General features: G+C 35.8%; 4 protein-coding genes across 5 annotated transcripts in view; 3 read left to right on the plus strand and 1 right to left on the minus strand.

The window, feature by feature from the left end:
- Positions 1 to 22,446, plus strand: part of LOC134857022 (cytoplasmic tRNA 2-thiolation protein 2-like) — a 465,591-nt gene that overhangs the window by 251,326 nt on the left and 191,819 nt on the right. The window lies entirely within an intron of this gene.
- The window catches only part of LOC134857103 (alpha-soluble NSF attachment protein-like), a 396,564-nt gene that overhangs the window by 46,148 nt on the left and 327,970 nt on the right, over positions 1 to 22,446 (minus strand). The window lies entirely within an intron of this gene.
- LOC134854696 (solute carrier family 4 member 11-like) lies at positions 10,766 to 16,337 on the plus strand. Of its 2 annotated transcripts, none has more exons than XM_063871062.1 (5): positions 10,766 to 10,963; positions 12,059 to 12,175; positions 12,585 to 13,045; positions 13,643 to 15,002; positions 15,254 to 16,337. In XM_063871062.1, exons 1-5 carry the CDS (start codon positions 10,927 to 10,929, stop codon positions 16,225 to 16,227), a joined length of 2,949 nt encoding a protein of 982 aa, XP_063727132.1. In that variant the 5' UTR covers positions 10,766 to 10,926; the 3' UTR covers positions 16,228 to 16,337. The 2 variants fall into 2 exon arrangements, with proteins under 2 accessions (XP_063727132.1, XP_063727124.1); XM_063871054.1 differs by lacking the exon at positions 10,766 to 10,963 and adding an exon at positions 11,382 to 11,554.
- On the plus strand, positions 19,633 to 21,412 carry LOC134857148 (uncharacterized). Its single transcript, XM_063873524.1, has 4 exons — positions 19,633 to 19,846; positions 19,921 to 20,176; positions 20,675 to 20,764; positions 21,310 to 21,412. Exons 1-4 carry the CDS (start codon positions 19,689 to 19,691, stop codon positions 21,322 to 21,324), a joined length of 519 nt encoding a protein of 172 aa, XP_063729594.1. The 5' UTR covers positions 19,633 to 19,688; the 3' UTR covers positions 21,325 to 21,412.

The raw sequence follows: 22,446 nt of genomic DNA on the forward strand, positions 1-22,446 counted from the left end.
CATGAAAGGTATTAAATAACGAGTTAACAATCATTGAAGGACAGTTTGATTTTAAATAAAATCAGACTTAGCAATTGCAGAAGTCTCAGTTAAAATAGAATTAAAAATGGAAACACGATCAGCTTGATCCCAAAGCCATTTCACTTTTAAATTGACGATGGAGGGTGCAATAGTCACTGCAGAAGAATTAATAATCAATGTAACACAGTAATGGTCTGAAGCTAGTGTTCTGTCGAGTGCGACAAAATTTGTAACCCTATGGTTGAAGAATATCAAATCTAGTTCATTGCCACCAACGTGAGTGGGGCCAGAACTGTATCGATAAAAACCCATTTCCTCCATACTAGATAATAAGGCTTCAGAAGAATTACACGACTTATTAACTGGAATATTGAAATCCCCAATAATGTAACACCATTTGTATTGTAGCGCATAATGTGTAACCAGCTCAACCAATTCATTTAGGAAAATTGAACATGAAGAATTAGGGCAGCGATATAAAACAAAGATGCATACATTCATGTCTGTAAGTGTAAGTTCAGCGACCAAGAATTCCCAAATATCACTAATTGACTCCTCAATTAGCTTAATTCGGAAAGTGTTGAGATAGAATATTCCTATGCCCCCACCCCGAGTGGGACGATTGTTACCAATGTAGTTATAATTACAAGGCTTCGCAAGATTTACGTAAAATAAGCTATCTTCAGATAACCAAGTTTCAGTAATTGCAAGAAAAGTGACTTCATTTGCAAGTAGGTACGAATAAATTGAATCCGTCTTATTACATTTCGATCGAGCATTCCACAGTGCACAAACATGAATACTCGTCTCTGATCGTCAATTGAGCGATTTCAGCCAAGTTCTGGCTTCTTCGTTCAGGAAATAACGACGTACTATAATATTCACAGGCCAAGTCTCTGCTTTCTCGGCTACGATACTTTCATTCACTGGAATGACTACATGGAAAGATTTCATATCTGCCCTTTTTGAAGGCAGCTCACGGCAACCAAGAAGAGTACGGTTCTTTTCTTTGCAGTAATCGTTAAGCATGGTCGTGTCAACAGTAGAAGAAACTCGGCTAAGGAAATAATGCCTTCTTTCCTCCCGCTCCGAAGGTTTCACACCTTTAATGCTTGTAGATGCAGCCGATGTGCCAACAAGAACCGGTACCTTCACAGGCGAAGTCCGCCGTCGTTTCTCAGTACGTGTAACAGATACTTGGGACGAAGTACTATCAGTTCGTTGGTTCCTTCGGAAAGGGTTTATAATGCCACTTGGACAACTTTTGTTCAATTTGGCTACATTTGCAAACGTCTCTGGTTTCGAAGTAAAGTTTTGCGATTTCAGGCTCTCTACGTCGTTTTAAAGTTTATCAATTTTGTTCATCTTTAACAAAATTTGCTCGAAAATGGACAGTGTACTTATCTTAGAGCAGTCAGGGCACCTCCACTGAATTGAACCACATGTTACAGCTGCAGAGGTCAATCCAATACAGGCTCCCTTGATGCATCGTGATCGACACATATCACAGGATAGCACATCATCATCGTCAGCAATTGTTGATTCGCAGCAAGAACATTTATGGGAATGACCATTGCCATTCCCGATCATTTCCATTTTTATATGAAACTATTAAATAAGTTTCTCACAACAATTAGGCTAACCATTTGTTGTTTAAAAAGGAAATGAATTGAACTTAAAAAAGGGCCTTTCCCATTATGGACCCCCAACCTTTCCTATTATAGCCCCTCCAAAGGTTTCTAATTATATTAACAGGCAGATCAAATAATTAACTTTAATGTTTGCATCCAAGTATGGTTACATGCATATGTTTTTTTCAACTATTGGATTACACATTTGCATCACTAATATGTTTGTGGAATTGAACAATATTTATCATTTTTTCTTCGAACATTTCCAGTTTTTGTTTTTGCAATATTTGCAAAACAAGAATTGATACTCACTCAATATTCAGTTCATGAAAAAGAAGTCATCGATATAAATCAACTTAATATCATAATTGAAATATTTCCATTAAAATAAATTTCAGTATATATAGTAGTATAAATCAGTACGGATAGTTTGTATATAATTGGAACGTTCGGGGCGGGGGCTACAATGGGAAAGGTTGGGGGGCTATAACGCGTAAGACCTAAAAAAAATTAAAAGTCAACCCGCGAAAAAAAATCAAAATCGAGCGTGATTAAGTTTAATGACTTTTTCCTTAAAAAAAACAACAAATCATGACCTATTTCCTTAAATAAAACAAGAAATCGCCACGCCCTATATAAGTGAAAACCATTTCTGTCTTGTTTTCGGAATCTTTTGGATTGATAAATTTTAGATAAACTTATCCTAATCAAGGAAAATTAATCACGTTTTCCCATCTCAGTTACACGTTTGCTGTTCCAAGCAATAAACATATGAAGTCATAAGTATTGAAGAAATCATAAGATAAACAAACGCGTCACAGGAAAGTTTGAACGTGATCAACTTTTAAAACATGACTTCAGCAATGGGAAATCACTTCGTTCTAAATATTCAACATCGCGTTCAAAAATTCGAAAGCCGGGGATCGAACTTCTGACTGCTGCGCTCAAGTCCAAGATTCGTCCGGTATATTACTAAGCCAAATTATTATTGCTTTCACACGTGCGTTACTACCAAATACCAAAAACTTATGAATGGTTTTTGAAATACGGAAAAAACATGCTATGAAATCGCTTAATAGAAATTAATACAACGAGAGTCTATAAGCTCTGAAAATGAAGACAGAAAAATTTCTTTTCTCAAAACATAAACTTCTCTTGTGTAAAAAAGGTGTTTTAGAACGAGTTTTGCCGGCCACAGAAGGCAAAAAAGACCCTTTAATCCGTTTTTTTTTATTCCACACAAGTCTAAGTACCACAGATAATTGTAAGATAAGGCCAAATGAAGAATCATATTACAATCCATTCAGTCGTGATTTGAGCTACAATGCAATATTCCAAAACAATTTACTAGGTGTCAATAAAAAACGGCATGAAAACTTTACCTTTCAGACCAATTAAGAACGGAGAAACAATAAGTAGATGAAGTAGGTCTTTATGGTCATTAAGATGTCAGTCGGAAAAAACTGGTTTGAAATTTTTGCGTTATAGACTAAATTTGAGCGATTAACGCGAACCAGTAAAACGATGACAACGTTTGTTAATTACGCCATTTAGGCTAAAAAAAATGATTTTTCTAATTGAAAACTAGTTTTGGAAGCTCCATTTGGCGCTTTCTTAGCAAAAAACTTTACTAAAAAAATTGAAGATTTTTCATTTGTTTATTCGTAATTCTATTTTTGCAGAACACTGTTGTGATCATACCTAAGTTTATAACTTTCTGCACGAGCGTATAATTTTCTCATCAAACCACTCACAAGAAGCGACACAAAAACATTTTTGGGTAATTTTTATGATTATGGTCGGAACATTTTGTGCTATCCTTGTGAAAATGAGAGAATTAAAAATAATACACAGACGATAGAAGTTCTTTTTAGGCAAAGATGTCAGACGTTTGAATATTAAACACGGAAACGAAGCTGAACTTTCACCACTTGCGATACAGAAAACCACCGAATCGTTAAACAAAACTGACAAAACGCCGAAAAAAATCATTACCCGAAATTTTCAAACGTTTGTTTCAAAATGAAATTTTGGCAGAACACAACAGCCAGCATTGAATTACCTTGAAGAACTTCGAATTGCGCTACACATGTTTCTACAAGATAGTGAATGGAAAAAAGGAAAAAACCAATTCTCAAAAAATTAATTCTGAAAAAACAATTTGAAAAAAATTGAAAACTACAGCTACAAAAATTTCATGGCTGTATCGGATGGAGTTCACAAAAGACGTTAAAAACAATTGGAAATCATTTACCGAGCGGCAACAAATTTTGGGTCGAAGCCTGTAGAGTCGGAAAAAAATGCCATAGAAAACTTCATGAAGTTTTCAAATTTTTGACGACCCTTCCATACTGAAACACATATTCTTATACCAACATATTCTGCCCTCGAAATTACGCAATATAAGTTGACTTAGCCCAAATAAAAAAAAACTAATTTTAAAAATTTACAAAAGGAAAAAAATACACAAAATCAGACTTTGTAAATCTACAAATTATTGAACTTCCAGTACTAGTAAAAAATTTCAAATTGGAACAAAACCCATGCTTTAGAAAGTAAGCCAATAAAAATTATACCAGATTTTTTAAAATGGAGTTTCAAAAACGGGAAAAGGAACCAACAGAAACTAGGACGAAAACTACGAATCATAAAAAAAACTGAGCAGTTTTTTGAAAATCAATTACAACCTCCTGAAACGGTCTTTGCCTAATGAGTACTTAAATGATTGTACTTTTATTTGAATTTCAAGGCTTTGAGCAAGTGAGAAGTGATATTTACTAACAACGTCCATTCTGCGAACAAAGTTATGCAGGGGAAAAAGCCTAGTACCCGATTACACTACCCTTGCTCATCGCAAGAGTAATTAGCAACGGAACAAAAATCACGAAGAGGAAACAAAGCCGACAAATTTTTGAGCAGACACAAGATGATTAAAAAAATAAGAATTTTATTTAAAAATCTGGAAGTTTACAGTCCCACCTGAAACTAGAATGAACAACACTTAAACTTGTAACTACCATTGCTTACACCACAAAAAAATCAATGACCAGGCAACTAAGCCAAAAATCTTCGAGCAGAACCCATTTGAACCGGAAAAAAAAATAAAATCTTTCAATTCCTGAATTTAGAATGAACAATGGTTCCAATCGTATTTGCAAGGGAAGATAGTCACAGCATAAGCAAAATCCTTTATGTGGCAACCTATTTGACAAAACTTGAGTAGACAAACGAAAGTCCGACAATTCAATTTTTACCGAACAAAAAGTTTCAATTGCATACATAATGAAAAAAAAATAAGATCCGGCTGAGACTCGAACCCCAGACCCTACGGCGTTAACTCTCGGTCAAAAGGGAAGGAACCTGGAAGATGTAAAGGGAACAGAAGAGAAGATGTGAATAAGAAAAAAGAAATTGGTAAGAAAGGTTGTTTACTGGAAAAAAGTTTAGTTCCCGGTTAAAGGACACTTGCTCTCGCAAGTGTACTGATTTAAATGAAAAACTTATGTAAACCAAAACCTAAGTCCATTGATTTATTTTTCAGATTCGACAGCAGTGATGCAACTAAAAAACAAAGAAGAAAATAAAATGGCAACAAGACTAGTAAATAATAGGTCATGAAACAAATTTATCCCACAGTCACAGCCCTCTAACAAAACAAAGCTCCGAATCCAGCTATGCTTTCAAATCAAGATGTTAGTGTGTACTAACAACAAAACAGGAAATTATGATACACGAAAATAGAACACGACAAAGCACTGGAGATCAAAGCAGAGCACTAATAGATTTTGAAAAACCTTCAGCATAGGTGGCAAGCAGGGCATCGTACCACTCATGAAACAAAAATTAATATGACTTTTAAAAAGCTTCAAACGTAATATTGAATATTACTAGAAAAAATTTGAGGCAAGAATTACTTAGCCAAACAAACATTTGTTTTTAGTCTCCAAGCTTGTTTCATTCATTTACTTCTTATAGGTAAGAGAAAACTGAAGACCAGAAAAAAAGACGTGAAAATTTCTTCAAAAGCATTCGAAAAGCAATTTATTCAGCAATGGACTGACTTTTAGTACACAGAGGCGAAGCTCAGAACGCATCACTTGCTATCCAAAATTGACTAAAAATCAAACGGAAAAATTTGAAGAAAAAAAATTACGAAAATCGTTTTTGTCAGTTAAAAAAAATGTCAAAAAAGCTACCTCAAGCAGTTGTGTCACTTTTACCCCAAATGCACCGAATAAATGATTGACTTTGAATTAACACAGAGGTGAAGCTGAGATTCGCATCACTTGCGATACAAAACAAAAAAAAACAAAGAAAATCGAAAAGGTCGAAAAAATTAGACTATGAAAATGAATAAGGCTACTTGTGAGACAAAAACATGACAAGACAATAGAATGTGTAAAAAGCATCGGAAGATAATACACCCAGCGGTAACAAAGTCGAAAATACCTTGTCTGAAACCCTTGAAGCCGAAAAATCAACAAGACTTCAAACATCTGAAAAGTTAATACGTCCACCTCAACCTCAAAACAATTCAATTGCTCGTCAAAGAAACAATATGAGGACACTTAGCCGATATAGAATAGGCCGAAACCTATTAAGCCCAAAAAAGGAAAATAAAAAAGCCGAAAAAAAACTTTAAAAAAACATTAAGACCAAAAAGATGTTACTTCCTCCTCAGCCTCAAAACACAGACAAGAACACACAAAACTTTTTTTTGCTCGTCGAAAGATGCAATATGAGTTCAATAAGCCTATACAAATTAGTCCGCAACCTATCAAGCCAAAAAAAAAGGAAAAACCAAAAAAAAAGGAAAAATCAAAAAAGCCGGAAAAAATTGTGTTATCATGGAAAACTTAACTATGACTCTAAGACTCTATTAGCGTTTAGTGCTATCCGCATTTAAAATATATGTATGAGTTAAAACGACTCGGAATCAGATCACTAAGCCAATAACAAAAAAGCCGAAATCATTTGGACAGAAAAACAAATTTTAAACGAAAAATATATATTTATATACTAAATTTTTTTAAATTTTACGAAAATTTGACTTAAATTTTACTAAAAATTAAGTGAATTTTAGTAAAATTACAAACAGCAGAGCACTAAACGCAACTATAATGTAGGAAACTTTTTATAAAAATCTACAATATGGCAAATAAGCTGACAAAACATAAGCAGAAAATATTAGGCCGCCAATTTTTTTTGAAACGGACTATCGTCCGTCTATGCAGGAGACAATAAGAAAATTGTATTCGTTACCTCCAAGCTAAGTGTACAGGAGCAATAAAAAATTTAAATTCATTATGAACCAAGTTACCATGAGTCCATTGTACAAAGTTTTTAACGTGAAAAAAGTCTGGTACCTGATTGCAAAACCCTTGCTTATCGCAAGGGTAAAGAAAATTCTAAGTCGACACAATAAGAGAAAAAATAATCAGAAAAGTAAAACTAAGCCGACAAAAATTAACAGACGGGCGATAGTCCGAAAAAGCACAAAACTCTAGTTTGCAAAAAAAGGGCCCAGTCGGATTCGAACCACTAATCTTTACCGTCTCTAAGTCGATATTAATTAGGCCAAAATTTATTAAACCGAAAAAAAACGAAAGTGAAGTTTTAACAAATCGAGCTTGTTAAATTACAACCAATGTGAAAAGCAAATATTTATTCGGCCGGATTTTGAAAATGCTAAAAACAACGGCAGTTAAAATTGTTTACAGCTAAAATGAACGATGTTTAGATACGGCAACTAAGCCGACAAAACGTAAGCAGACAAATATTAGGCCGAATTTTTTTGAACCGGAATATTTACCATTTTTTGAAGAAAAAAAAACAGGTCCTAGTCAGCTTCGAACACTAGACATTTATAGTCCCAGGCGTATTCGTTACCTCCAGGCTAGTTAGCAGGAGACAATCAGAAATTTGAATTCATTATGAACCAAGGTACCATGCCGTCAAAAGTCCAAATGAGTCCTGTGGACAAAGTACTCGATTGCAATACCCTTGCCTATCGCAACGGTAAAGAACATTCTAAGTCGACACAATAAGAGAGAAAATAATCAGAGGTTTTTCACTTTGTAAAGTAGGGATCCGAGCCTAAAACGAGTCATTGACGCCTGTAGTACCAAGCCTGTATTTGACCTCCACCTCAAAATCACCTGTATAAAATTGTACAATCTTGTTTCGCTCACACCTAAGGGTTGGGAATGAAGTATGGCTTTTAAGTAGATCTCTGTCACTTAATTTTAAGAACCACAGGGAAAACTCGCATCATATAACGCCAGTTTGCTATTAATCACGAATCCGAACAAATACTTCAAACAATAAGTTCTCGGATTTTTGTTTCTCAGACTTATTTTTCGCATGGGATACAAATAAGGAGCCGATTCTTAATGCTGAAGGGCACTGGGTCTTAGTTTAAGGGGTAATTATGCTTCATCAATGTAAACTTTCTCATCTCGCCGAACCAAACTGAACTTCGCCGATTCAAAACTTTTCACGCCGTTCTTTGAGCTCCAGTAGTTTTTCACTATGGTTTTTCATGCAGAATGATTTTCACGGGACCAAAATGCTCGCTCAATAATTTAACGCATACAAAAATCGATATAAACTTAAAAAATCGTAACGATCTGCTGATTAAATTATACTGATTCAGTCTCATGCTATTTTAAAAGCATCGTCATGTCATTACTTTACCACGCGATCAATTACTTTACCACTTGCGATACAAAACAAAAAAAAACAAAGAAAATCGAAAAGGTCGAAAAAATTAGACTATGAAAATGAATAAGGCTACTTGTGAGACAAAAACATGACAAGACAATAGAATGTGTAAAAAGCATCGGAAGATAATACACCCAGCGGTAACAAAGTCGAAAATACCTTGTCTGAAACCCTTGAAGCCGAAAAATCAACAAGACTTCAAACATCTGAAAAGTTAATACGTCCACCTCAACCTCAAAACAATTCAATTGCTCGTCAAAGAAACAATATGAGGACACTTAGCCGATATAGAATAGGCCGAAACCTATTAAGCCCAAAAAAGGAAAATAAAAAAGCCGAAAAAAAACTTTAAAAAAACATTAAGACCAAAAAGATGTTACTTCCTCCTCAGCCTCAAAACACAGACAAGAACACACAAAACTTTTTTTTGCTCGTCGAAAGATGCAATATGAGTTCAATAAGCCTATACAAATTAGTCCGCAACCTATCAAGCCAAAAAAAAAGGAAAAACCAAAAAAAAAGGAAAAATCAAAAAAGCCGGAAAAAATTGTGTTATCATGGAAAACTTAACTATGACTCTAAGACTCTATTAGCGTTTAGTGCTATCCGCATTTAAAATATATGTATGAGTTAAAACGACTCGGAATCAGATCACTAAGCCAATAACAAAAAAGCCGAAATCATTTGGACAGAAAAACAAATTTTAAACGAAAAATATATATTTATATACTAAATTTTTTTAAATTTTACGAAAATTTGACTTAAATTTTACTAAAAATTAAGTGAATTTTAGTAAAATTACAAACAGCAGAGCACTAAACGCAACTATAATGTAGGAAACTTTTTATAAAAATCTACAATATGGCAAATAAGCTGACAAAACATAAGCAGAAAATATTAGGCCGCCAATTTTTTTTGAAACGGACTATCGTCCGTCTATGCAGGAGACAATAAGAAAATTGTATTCGTTACCTCCAAGCTAAGTGTACAGGAGCAATAAAAAATTTAAATTCATTATGAACCAAGTTACCATGAGTCCATTGTACAAAGTTTTTAACGTGAAAAAAGTCTGGTACCTGATTGCAAAACCCTTGCTTATCGCAAGGGTAAAGAAAATTCTAAGTCGACACAATAAGAGAAAAAATAATCAGAAAAGTAAAACTAAGCCGACAAAAATTAACAGACGGGCGATAGTCCGAAAAAGCACAAAACTCTAGTTTGCAAAAAAAGGGCCCAGTCGGATTCGAACCACTAATCTTTACCGTCTCTAAGTCGATATTAATTAGGCCAAAATTTATTAAACCGAAAAAAAACGAAAGTGAAGTTTTAACAAATCGAGCTTGTTAAATTACAACCAATGTGAAAAGCAAATATTTATTCGGCCGGATTTTGAAAATGCTAAAAACAACGGCAGTTAAAATTGTTTACAGCTAAAATGAACGATGTTTAGATACGGCAACTAAGCCGACAAAACGTAAGCAGACAAATATTAGGCCGAATTTTTTTGAACCGGAATATTTACCATTTTTTGAAGAAAAAAAAACAGGTCCTAGTCAGCTTCGAACACTAGACATTTATAGTCCCAGGCGTATTCGTTACCTCCAGGCTAGTTAGCAGGAGACAATCAGAAATTTGAATTCATTATGAACCAAGGTACCATGCCGTCAAAAGTCCAAATGAGTCCTGTGGACAAAGTACTCGATTGCAATACCCTTGCCTATCGCAACGGTAAAGAACATTCTAAGTCGACACAATAAGAGAGAAAATAATCAGAGGTTTTTCACTTTGTAAAGTAGGGATCCGAGCCTAAAACGAGTCATTGACGCCTGTAGTACCAAGCCTGTATTTGACCTCCACCTCAAAATCACCTGTATAAAATTGTACAATCTTGTTTCGCTCACACCTAAGGGTTGGGAATGAAGTATGGCTTTTAAGTAGATCTCTGTCACTTAATTTTAAGAACCACAGGGAAAACTCGCATCATATAACGCCAGTTTGCTATTAATCACGAATCCGAACAAATACTTCAAACAATAAGTTCTCGGATTTTTGTTTCTCAGACTTATTTTTCGCATGGGATACAAATAAGGAGCCGATTCTTAATGCTGAAGGGCACTGGGTCTTAGTTTAAGGGGTAATTATGCTTCATCAATGTAAACTTTCTCATCTCGCCGAACCAAACTGAACTTCGCCGATTCAAAACTTTTCACGCCGTTCTTTGAGCTCCAGTAGTTTTTCACTATGGTTTTTCATGCAGAATGATTTTCACGGGACCAAAATGCTCGCTCAATAATTTAACGCATACAAAAATCGATATAAACTTAAAAAATCGTAACGATCTGCTGATTAAATTATACTGATTCAGTCTCATGCTATTTTAAAAGCATCGTCATGTCATTACTTTACCACGCGATCAATGAATTTAATCTAACGAGGTCACAAATACGTTAAATACAGCTTTAAAGTTTAAATTTTGCATTTTTCGCATTTTATACGCCTTCGTCTTTCTTTATTGTTCAATACCAAGAAATTGGAAAAAAAACATCTGAAAATGAGAAGATTAACCTTTTTCCTTGGGGACAAGCCTGGTAAGTAGTCTTAACATCAGATAAAAATTGTTGTGTTTTTTCTCAAACTAATTATTGAGTCGTGACTCGTGATGCAGCTTGAGCTCCAATTTTTACGCCAGCAGACAGTTCCCTCTCAATATCAAGAGACGGAACTTAGAACTGTCGTTAAAAAAACTGTCATATCTTTTCTGACTATCTTTTATGAACATCAGTTCAATATTTTTGAGCCAAATTAATTTTCAATTGACAGCTTATGGTAAGAGTTCAGCAACAATAGTAAACAGCCTTCCGACATTCAAACTTAGTTTTATATGTGTAAGAAAAAACTTGAGAGAATGATCATGAGGATATTGACGGATTCCTACACAAAACTGCATACTTTTTTGCGTATTTCAAGAATCTTGTCTTTGATTTCATCCCTCTCGACTCGAGGCAGCATGTGGTTTTCGAGATTCGGAGTGAACAAAAATCAGTTTCATTGTAATAAAGTGACGTGAAAATCGATTAAAAACTAAACTTTGAGATCGTTTTTATTTCTCCTTTCTAGCAAAAAAAAACTTATCGACAGACTACATTTAGTTCTGTAACGCATCAAATTTCTATAATCAGGTAAGAAAATCAGACTTTAACTCTTTAATCATAAAAAAAAACATAAAAAACGATCTTTGAAATCTTTGAATTTGACTTTTAGTCCTCATATCTTAACGCCAATTTGGACTACGGGAAGGAATATTTGGACGTTCATAAGTTCTTTATGTAACGAGTTTCAGTAGCTGAATTCTTGGGCAAAAGATACTTAGTATAAACAGTTTCTAGGTAGTACCGTCTCTGATTTATATACAAAACTTGATTCACTTGACAATTCAACAAATTGAACTTTTCGAGAATCTAAAAGTAGAATAATTGATAAAATAATGGCTTCAAATTACGGAAATAGCAGAACTTCATCAAAATTCAATTACGGCGGTTTGCGTACTCCAATTTTGGGCTCAAGTAATAGACTGTACCAACAACAAGGGTCGCAGCGGAGGGCTTCAAAACACCAGTTGGCTATTGAACCTCCAGTTTCGTATAGATTCTTCCATAGGGAAACACGTGATTCTATTTTTTCAGATATTCCCAAACCTGCTAATTTGGTTACCAGCGAACCGCAGCTTTTGAATCAGAATCGAAGAGATAGTGCAGCAACCGAAAAGAAGCCAATCAGGATGCGAAAGCTAGGAAAACAAGGTGAAATTGTTTTGTCAAACTTTCCTCCGTTTTTAAACTGCAGGTATAATGATAGATACTGATAACTTGTAGTAAACGAAGCAGTTTCGTCTCCTTTTTCCAATTGCAAACTCAAATACCAACATAAAAATAGAAAGAAAGAGTTTATTTCTCCAAAGTTGTGGTTATAACCTTAGAAACAATACAGAACATTATCAAAGGAGTCGACAGACAAAAGACACATTGAGTACACACTGAGAGTATACCCGGTTTAAGTAACAAAATCAATCAATATCAATATAATAAACAAAAGAAAAAACCATTTTAACTTTTTGAAGTCACTATTTTTAAAAACAGTTATGTACTAAAAACTCCAAGTACAAGTATCGTGTAGAGCAAATAGCATCTAATTGAATATTATGCTGCACAGAAAACACAAAGCAAGGAGGAACAGTGAACGTCTCTTTTGAACCCGACGCTACAATACACGACACAGATGATAAGCCAGCTCAGAACGGCCACGTGATCAAAGACGAGAGAAAACAAGCATACTCTTCAACCAAAATCTCAACTCGGAATGTCGACTACCCTCCACTGTACAGTCTATCCGAGAGCGCTTTTTCTTCAGTGGACAGTGGCGATAACGCAAGCAGTGATAGTGAAAATAACCAAGAGCATAACCAGACTACAATCGAGTCAGTTGATACTGTTGATAGTAGCATCCCGACCATTAAAGTGAATGGAATTTCTGCAATTGCGAACGGGAGACAACCACACGGACGTCTGCGGATGTTGATTGACACACAGACTCACAATGAGAAAGACGAGGATCCGGAACAACCCAATGGACAAGGCGCACCTGTAGGAAATTACTTGTCGGCGAAGAGCTTCGTAAGTAGTTCAATTTAACACAGAGGCGAAGCGGAGCTTTCCAACTCTTGCGATACAACAAAAAACATTGCATTACAAGAAAGTGAATCGCAAAAGAGACGGAAGGCGAAACTTAATTTGAAAAACTAGGATGAAAAAACTACTTGAAAAAGTCGAAAAAATTACACCTACAAAAATTTCATGTTTTGGATAATCTACATAAACAGTCTTAAGAAGCATTGAAAATCATTTACCGAGCGTTTGAAAAAACGGAAATGGAACCAACGGAAATAAGGACGAAAACCACGAATTCGAAGAAAAAATAGAAATAGCTCGAAAAAATACTCACTGCCTAAAATCAATTCCCCATAAATGACAGTAGTTTTACTTAAGTTTCCAAGAAATGGAGCATGTCAGCAGCCTTCACATGAAATTAACTGCACGTTTCTTGCAGATTTGTACGAAAAGTTTTTCACAGAAAAAAGGTATAGTTCCCGATTAAAATGCATTTGCTCTCACAAGTGAAAAAAATCAAACGACCCAAGAAAGAGCAAATTTTTTTAAGGTTTAGCATTGTTTTCTGATTTAAAATTATGGCACCCTATTGGTTTTTTTTAGCTCAAACGAATGACCAGTATCTCACAAGACTACAATCGAAGATCATCCCTTAATCTTTGGGCTCTCTCCGGGATGGACTCGACGCTCGTTTACTCTCACGTGCGCACGCTTAAAACCAAAGACTTCTGCAAAGAAATCAGAGGAAAAATGGACGTAGAGGACTTCTTAGTCAATGGTGAGACAATGATCGACCATCCAGGGACCAATACTGCAGAAATACTTCACAGTGTGCTGGACCGACTTCGGTTGAAGGAGCCAACAATTAATATCACGGATATAATGGACGAAATTATGAATGAACCTCTGGATATCCTGGCTGCGACCATGCAAGGAACCCGGATTCCTCCCGGGGGTTCCAGCGTCATTGTTGACCAGTCGTGGATAGTGATCATGAAAGCACTGGAAGACATTACAAGACGACATATCACCATAATCAAGATGAAGAACCTCGTTAACCTCGGAAACGACAGTCAGGAAGTCCGATTTGTGATCCTCATTTTCACTCCGAGTAAGGAGAAAGGAACCAAGAGTTACATGGAGGTCGCCAAGTCATTCGCAACGTTATTTACCAGCGAAGCCTTCCGACAGTCACTTCTCTCTTGCATGGATGAGTCAAGTTTCAAGAAAACCATCGCCGAGAGAACCGAACGCTTGGTCGTACCTCCGAGAACCCGCGCGAATAACCGCAGGCTGTCAGTCATGCAAGAGGCTATCACTGCGAACGAATACGAGCACGAAAAGGAAGAGAAAAACTGGTTCTTCCTCTTTCGTGGGATCCGAGAGGACATTGTGAGGAAACTTCCGTTCTACATCAGCGACTTTACGGACGGCATTAATGGCCGCAAGACCAAACCGAAAGTGTTCTCAGCTGTATTCTTCCTGTATTTTGCTTGTATTTTACCAACCATTGCTATTGGGGTCGTTGATGATGAGTCTACGAACGAAATTATAGGAGTAAGAAAATGTGTTCTGGCTCAAGCAATAGCCGGATTGACATTTGGTTTCTTAGGAGGTCAACCATTGGTTGTTCTTCTATCAACTGCTCCAATTGCAATCTACACCAAAATCATGTACAAGTTTTCCGAAGAATATGGCATGGATTTCCTCGCATTCTACTCGGCAGTCGGAATTGCCACATGGTTCTTCATGACTTTGTACGCCGTAACGAATCTTCCGATAATCATGAAGTACTGCTATAGATCAGTGGAAGAAACCTTTGCTTTGTTCGTGGCCTTGGCTTATGTTGTCGACGCTATGAAGTCGGCGTATAAAACATTTGACAAATTCTTTTGCGATGACAGTAATAATTACTACAGTAATGGTACGATTGTTACAAAATGGGAGGAGCAAGGCTACCCTCGTAAGTATTCTTCTCAGAACATTGTTAAGATTGCCTCATAAATCTTAATTTTGTCTTTATTTGCTTTTTATTTAACCTATGAAACCTAGTTTGAAGAAATTCCCACGAATCGTCAACTTTGACTTGAGCTGACCACATTTTTCAAAAACTCTTATGCTTGATAACTTATGCTACCAATAGGTCATAAAAGGTCAATGGATCTATCTATGCATGCAAAAATGGGCGGGCAAAATACTTAGTTTTCGTTTTAGCATGTTCGAAAGCAGCCTGCATGCTTCTCGTGATTCTAATGCTTGCTACCTTCTGGCTCGCTCTCAGTCTATTCAACTTCAATCGGTCGCCGTACTTAGACGCCGCCAAACGAGAAATCCTCTCGGGCTACGCGCTACCTTTCGCCGTCATTGCGGTGACACTCCTCAAGGAAAATGTTCTCGACGACATCAACACTCAGAAGTTCAAGTTCAAAACCGGAGATCAGGTTGTCGACTTCAAAATCTCCCCTCTTTTTGAACTACAGTGGTGGGGATGGTTCATTGCTTTTGCAATTGGATTTTTCCTTTCTGTTCTTCTCTTTATTGAGCAGAACGTTGCAGAGTCTTTAGTGTGTAGCGACGCCAATAAAATCAAAAAAGGAACTTCCTTCTACTGGGATTTATTCCTACTCGCGCAGATAAATCTCTTTCTATCTCTATTTGGCTTTCCAGTGGTGCATGGCGCCTTACCACATTCACCAATGCACGTACAGGCCCTTGCGGACACTGAGCAAAGAAATAACCAAGGAGTAATGCAAGACGTCATCGTACATGTACGGGAGACCAGGGTAGCCACCATACTAGCCCACCTATTAATCCTCATTTCCTTTTTCTATTTACTCCCTCAACCCATGGACGCTATCAAGGTACCTGTTCTCAACGGGGTCTTCCTATTTATAGCCGCCATATCCCTGCGGGGCAACGAACTATTCGAACGTCTCCTGCTTCTGTTCACTGAGCAGACAGCTTACCCGCCCCATCATTATGTAAGACACGTTCCTCAACGAAAGATTCATCTCTTCACCTTCATTCAAATCGTGCAGTTAGGTATTTTGTGCGCACTCGGCTTCTCGTCCATTGTTTACCTCAAAATGATTTTCCCACTGGTAGTGGTTTTGTTCATGCCCATAAGACAGAAAATTTTCCCGCGATTCATGGACCAACAGTACCTGGATGCCCTTGACGGACATTAAATTCAGCAATTGACTTGACAAAAAAGTGACTGAAATTGAACTTAATTCATAACTTATTATATTTTCGCACTAATCTATCTTATCGATCATTTTTAGAGTTAAATACATCATCGGAGCATCTTGAAGTTTTTATTTTCAGATTTCGTACGAATTAACTTGGATAAGAAATGATTAGGTTGACCATAAAGCATCCATATCCATAGTAGCCATTGGATTAATGAAGTATCGAACGAAAAGCACGAAAACTCTTTACGTAAAACTCTTTAACCTAATTTGACAAAAACGCATTAGTATAAACTTCGAGACTTCATCGTAGATGCCGCGTCTTTAACTGGAACAAGTTAAGTTTACGAAAAACTGCAAACACATGTTCCGACCAAATTCATAAAAACTATTTTTCTTTTATATTCAAATTATGTCTTTCTTTGTGCGTGGTGTGACTAGAGGAACACAATAAAGCTTAAAACATGAAAAAAAAACTAAATATAATCAATTTTACTTTTTCATTTTTATTTAGAAAATGTTGCCAACGTTTTAGCGATACAATGAAAACAAAAGTAAGACAAACTAATCGACATAAATAGAGATAAGGGCCGTAAAAAGAATATCAAAAAAATTTTCATGACTTTGCCTAGATTTTATCTTGAACAATAATCCTTTCAAAAAATAGGCTGAGTAAGGACAATTGAAGTTAAAATAGAATCGGTTCTTCAGCAGACACACATCGAGACGGAAATAAAAACGTTTGTGAACCCCTCAAACATTTCGAAGAAAAACTTCCTTGTACATTGAACCCTCAAAACGAAGCCGCCCATATATTATAAGCCGAATGCAAAAAAAAATTTAAAAAAATCGGAGTTGGTAAATTTGAAACCAAAAACGAATTGCGATTAGAATGGGCATGTAAAATGCAGACATATTCAAAATTTGACTGTTACTTGACGAAAGTACAGAAGAAGATGAGGACCAATTTCAGTAATCAAGTGAACAAAGTTAATTACGGGAAAGATGTCCAGTACCCGGCAGCGACACCCTTGCTTATCGTGAACTCCGGTCTGTGTGAACAACCGGTCTGTATAATTGCTATTCAGAGTCACTTTGACCAAACAAAAGCTTCATTTTTTCATCCTTTGAAGTCTTTGGTTCTCAGCCGCAGCCGTATCAAAACTAAAACAAACAGTAACTAAGAAATTGAATAAACCATTCTGACTTCCATGAAACGTTTCGAAACACAGGATGAAAATTGTGTCAAAAAATCTAAAAATTAGAACATTTTCCCTTCATTTTTGTTTGCTGCAAATGACTCACGTGACAAGAAGCACACGGGGCATTGTGATTTGTGCCACTAATAAGAAGTAGATCACAAAAATTACTTTTCTTAATCACACATATTGCAGGTAAACTACAACATTACGTAATATTAATTGATAGACAGTTAAAAAGCGAAATGGATTTAACTTTTTCTAAATCAAAAAAACGTCATATCTCGGAGCCCAAAACAATAGGAGGAGTACCCTGTCATCTCCCAGCTGGAGAACCCTGACATAAGTGGTCACACATTTTTTTGAAAGTTTTGAAAAATCATAAAAACACCACTTCTCGGAAATTAAAGGCGTCAAGCAGTCATTCTTGTCGGCCAGATAAATTACCTCTTGATATTACCTTGAAAACACCCCACCATGGGTGCAAGAATATCTCTGGCACCCCACCATGGAAGCCAGAGATAAGCAATAAAAAATTTTGAGCAGTCATATTTGGAGAAAAGATTTGCAACTCCTAGGAGTAGCCTGAGAACATTCAAACCTGAAAATATCCTGAAAAAATGTAAAATGTTCTATAAGTCATGAGAAACTAATGATCTCGGAAACATGAAGGTTTTGATCAGTCACATTTAGAGACAAAAGTTGCCATTCCTGAGAGTAACCTACAAGCTAGGGGCTGAAAGATTCAAATTTGTGAACTTTTTTTAAAGCTAAGTTTTTTTTTTATAACCTGAAAAAATCATAAAAACTCCAACGAGTCCTTGACAGCACTCCACTCTAGGCTCCACTGGGAACTTAAATTTCGTGAAGTTTTTCAGTTCTAAGTTTTTGGAAAGTTATCATAAAAAACGCAATATCTCAAAACTAAAAGGATTTCAGTAAGGACAATCAGAGGCAAAAATTACAAAGACTGACATGAGAGTACACCACTTCAACCTTAAGAATTTCAATTTTTGCGAGGTTTTTGAAATCAAATTTTTAAAAAGTTTTTGAAAAAATCACAAAATCGTCACATCTCGTCGAAAAAAAGTTGATATATGGAAGCAAGATTGGTGATCTCTGAAAGTATTGTGACATTGACCCGAAAAAAGGGTTAGCAATTTAAAAAATCGTCGTATCTCATGAAGTAAAGTGATTTGGGTATTCATATTTGGAAGCCAATTTCGCAACCCTTGGAAGAACCCTGAAAGCACCCTACCATAAATGTCTAATCTCAAATTTGGTGAAATAATCACGGAAACGAAAACGCCAGTTGGATAATGTATAAATAGATGAATCCCTCCTTCACACTACTCTAAGCTGCGCTGCGCAACCCTGCCCTCCCATGCTGGCATCATAGCTACAGCCTCACATTTCGGCTTTCAATTAGCCTAGCATTCATAAACTGGCAAATCGAAATGTTTCTAAAGCATTGCAATAGACAATAAAGCTTAAACTGTAAAATTTTGTTCGTTACTGAATGCTTAAACCTGAGACATATGGTATAGCTTAAGCATGGGGAGATAGGCAGACGCATTAAAATATATAACATAGATTATTTAAATCGTACTAAATCACATCATAACAGGACTTCAATTGAAAAAGAAGTTGAGCGGAGCAGGGGCGGTTCTATCACTTTCGAAAATCTTTTTTAGGTCGACCAAATTGGTTTTCAGAGCTTTCCATAATCACTATAAAGGCCCTGTTTTTTGAATAAAACTTTGCGCCGCAGGCAAGTTTTTCAAAAATCAGTCCAAAGGGCAATTAAGACTATTTTAGGGTCGGTCAGCCAAACATGGATGTCTGAAAATAGTACAAAGGGGGACCCTTTGGGTCGGCAGGGGGTTGAATCCCTGCGGGGATGGGGCATCCGCCCCTTCCCTAAATTTTCTACTGAAACGAAGTCTCAAATGAACAAATCCAAAGAACGATGGTTCTGATTACCCTGAAGGGCATTATGTATTATATGATTAAAGCTTTTTGATACATGCAATTTCAATTAATACCACTAGCGGAGCGTAAAAACAAGATTCCGGCTCGATTAGTTTATACCAGATTGCTCTCTTTACTTACCCATTAAACTTTTCAAATAAACTTCAAAAGAGTCAATTACCACCACAAACTCCGAATTCAAAATTAAAATCAAACTAATTTTTGTAGAAATCAGACCTCATCGAACCGTTGCTAGATTTTCGACTAAGCGCAGTTTTAAATTCAGATATGTCTGATTTGGGAGAGAATACAGATCCTCCGTCTAATGACAGGGCTAAAGTAGCTATTGCCTTCTCTATTGTCGCTATTTCGTTCGTGGGAGCTGTATTTATAATATGGATCATTAACTCGCGCAATAAACTCATTTTGATGAAGAAGCTAAAACGGCAAGCAATTTTCATACTTCATTATTGTAAATATTTCACATACTTCAAAAGACCGTTGATTGATTTTATTTCAGGATTTGTTGCTTATGGAGAAATATTCTGAGAAGTGAGAATGATACAGTTCAAGATGAAAGTCATACCACTGCTTCTGATGCGATAAGCGTCATCAGCAAGCTCAGCTACTCTGTTCCTATGAACTCAAAAAATAACGAAGGAGTTGAGAAAACATTCCAAGTAGACGATGTAAAACCATCATTTACCTTGGACACCGTCAACGAAGTCGAAGAGGAACCAGTGGCCAAACAAACAGGCAGTTCAGATAAATTAGAAGTAATCGTTAACTGTTTTTCTGCAATGACAAAACAAAACCAAGTATTTTCTGGCCACAGACGCTATAGCAAAATTCATTCAATTTCTGTGACGTTATTTTCCTTAAACTGCAACATTACAGACGCAGATTATGACACTCTAAATTTATATTTATTTTTTATATTTATTTTTATTTATATTTATAATTTGAGTCTTGTTTCAGACCTATTTTTCTCGTCACTGGAATAACCAATTTTTTTGGAGTGCCGTCAAAAAGTAGACATGTCATAAAGTAAACAAGTCGTAAGCCAAACACAATCAAAATAAGAAAATGAGCAAACGAAGAATTTTCTTTCTCTTCTGATTGGCTTACGACGTGTCTACTTTATGTAAGGTCTATTTTTTGGAGTGGACAAACAGAAAAAAAATGGAGCAAGAAATGATGGTGGAAAAAATCATCAAATAAAATTGAATGTGCTTTTGAACCAGACAAAATTCCATAAATTTGACTTGTTTTAGTCTAGCTGCAGCTCGTCACCATTTAGGTCAACAAGTGTCAACCAGAAGAAACTTCTGCAAATCGTGACAATCGCGGTGAATCAAATTCAGGTCAATTTTTAAGAATTCTATCTAAAAATTAAGTTCGCTTGACATCTTCGAAAATTTTCTAGTTCGCATTTTGAAAACCAGGCTAATGGAATAAATTTCCTTGAAGAAAAAAGACTCGCATTCAGATTAGATGAAAGGAGAGTCTAGATGAATTTTGCCCTAAAAATATTAATTGTGCCGAAAACATTCCTAAATTTAATGTGACAACGTTAGCGAAAAAATAAATAGCTGAAAAAGCTATTTGATAGTCAAAAACAATGCTTAAGGCGGATTTGTAACTATTTCTTCTGCTATGGAACCTAGAAAAGGATATTTACCCCAATAAAAAACTAACTCAATCGTAGAGCTTAAGCAGAAGAAAATTTTGTACCAAGGAACAAATTTCCTTTGTTTTGCACAAATGGGGTAGGGTATTTTCGGAAATCATGCTGTGAAATCAGGGTGTTGTTGATGGTGTGCCCGAGGTTACAGGAAGAACTAAAAAATTATAATTAATAAACTAAAAAACCAAAAACTGCCTTCATTGAGTAACAAATATTTTACAGACTCGACAGCAGTGATGCTACTTGAGAGCAAAGAAGAAAACAAAATGGCAAGAACTAAAATTATACCGCCGTGACTCATTATTATTAACATTTTAATCTCAACAATAATGAAGTTTGTTCAATAAACATTCTTAAAACTTTTTTTATAACGAAGGTAATCAGAAGGTCAAAAATATCATAGTAACCGAGGTTACAGTCAGGAGTCCCTTCATCACGTATTCCAGTCAAAAGCCTTGGAATTTTCTAGATGTGGAAGTGATAATGATAAAAGAAGATGACAAGTGTTTAAGTCCTTTTCAATTAATTGCGGGAAAGTTACGGGGGTTTAATGATTGGCATTTTGGCCAATTTGGGACATTCTTAAAACATGAACCTGAATGTTTTGACCCAAAAAAACTATCTTCAATAACTGTCGGAAAAGTTTTGAGGCTCGAATACCTTCGACTTTCGATTCAATTGAGAAGAGCTTAAATTACACAATTTTAAAAATTAAATTTGTTATTGAATGCAGCTAGCTAGTATAAGCTACACAGAGGCCCCGCACAAAAATTATCATAAGCCAAGTGAGAGCCCTCCTGACCTTTTCACAATACTATACTCAAAATCAAAACGGCACAAGGACATATGTAACACAAGGATAGCTGAATGGCGTGCAAGTATCACTGAATGTTCTGATGATCACTTTTATATAAAAGTAAGGAAAAATCTTTTGAAACGTAAAATAGTTGAATTTTTAAAATTTTGAAGTAATGATGTGTGTGACACTTGTTATGATCTTTGATCATTTTGTACAGATAGTTTAGAATTTTTAAAATCTGAAGCTGCACAAAATGTGCGAAAACGTTATCTTTTTCATATGTTATAAATAGAAAACAGTAACATGGAATTTATCAAACAAAAAAATCTTTATGCTTATTGTTCCGACTTTCGATACGAAAGTAACGTAATATTTGTGCTCGGAATAGGTTTTGTTTCTTCAGACAAATTTCGATTTTTTTTCTAACCATTTTTGACGCATTTTTTAAACATCATTCGAAAGGTATTACTGTCCTGAGCTCAAATATTGAAAAGAAATTTCACCTGAGATCATTTTACGTAAAGTTGCGGGGGTTTAATGATTGGCAATTTGGCCAATTT

This window comes from Symsagittifera roscoffensis, chromosome 1 (assembly GCF_963678635.1).
Source record: "Symsagittifera roscoffensis chromosome 1, txSymRosc1.1, whole genome shotgun sequence".
Lineage (NCBI taxonomy): Eukaryota > Metazoa > Xenacoelomorpha > Acoela > Convolutidae > Symsagittifera > Symsagittifera roscoffensis.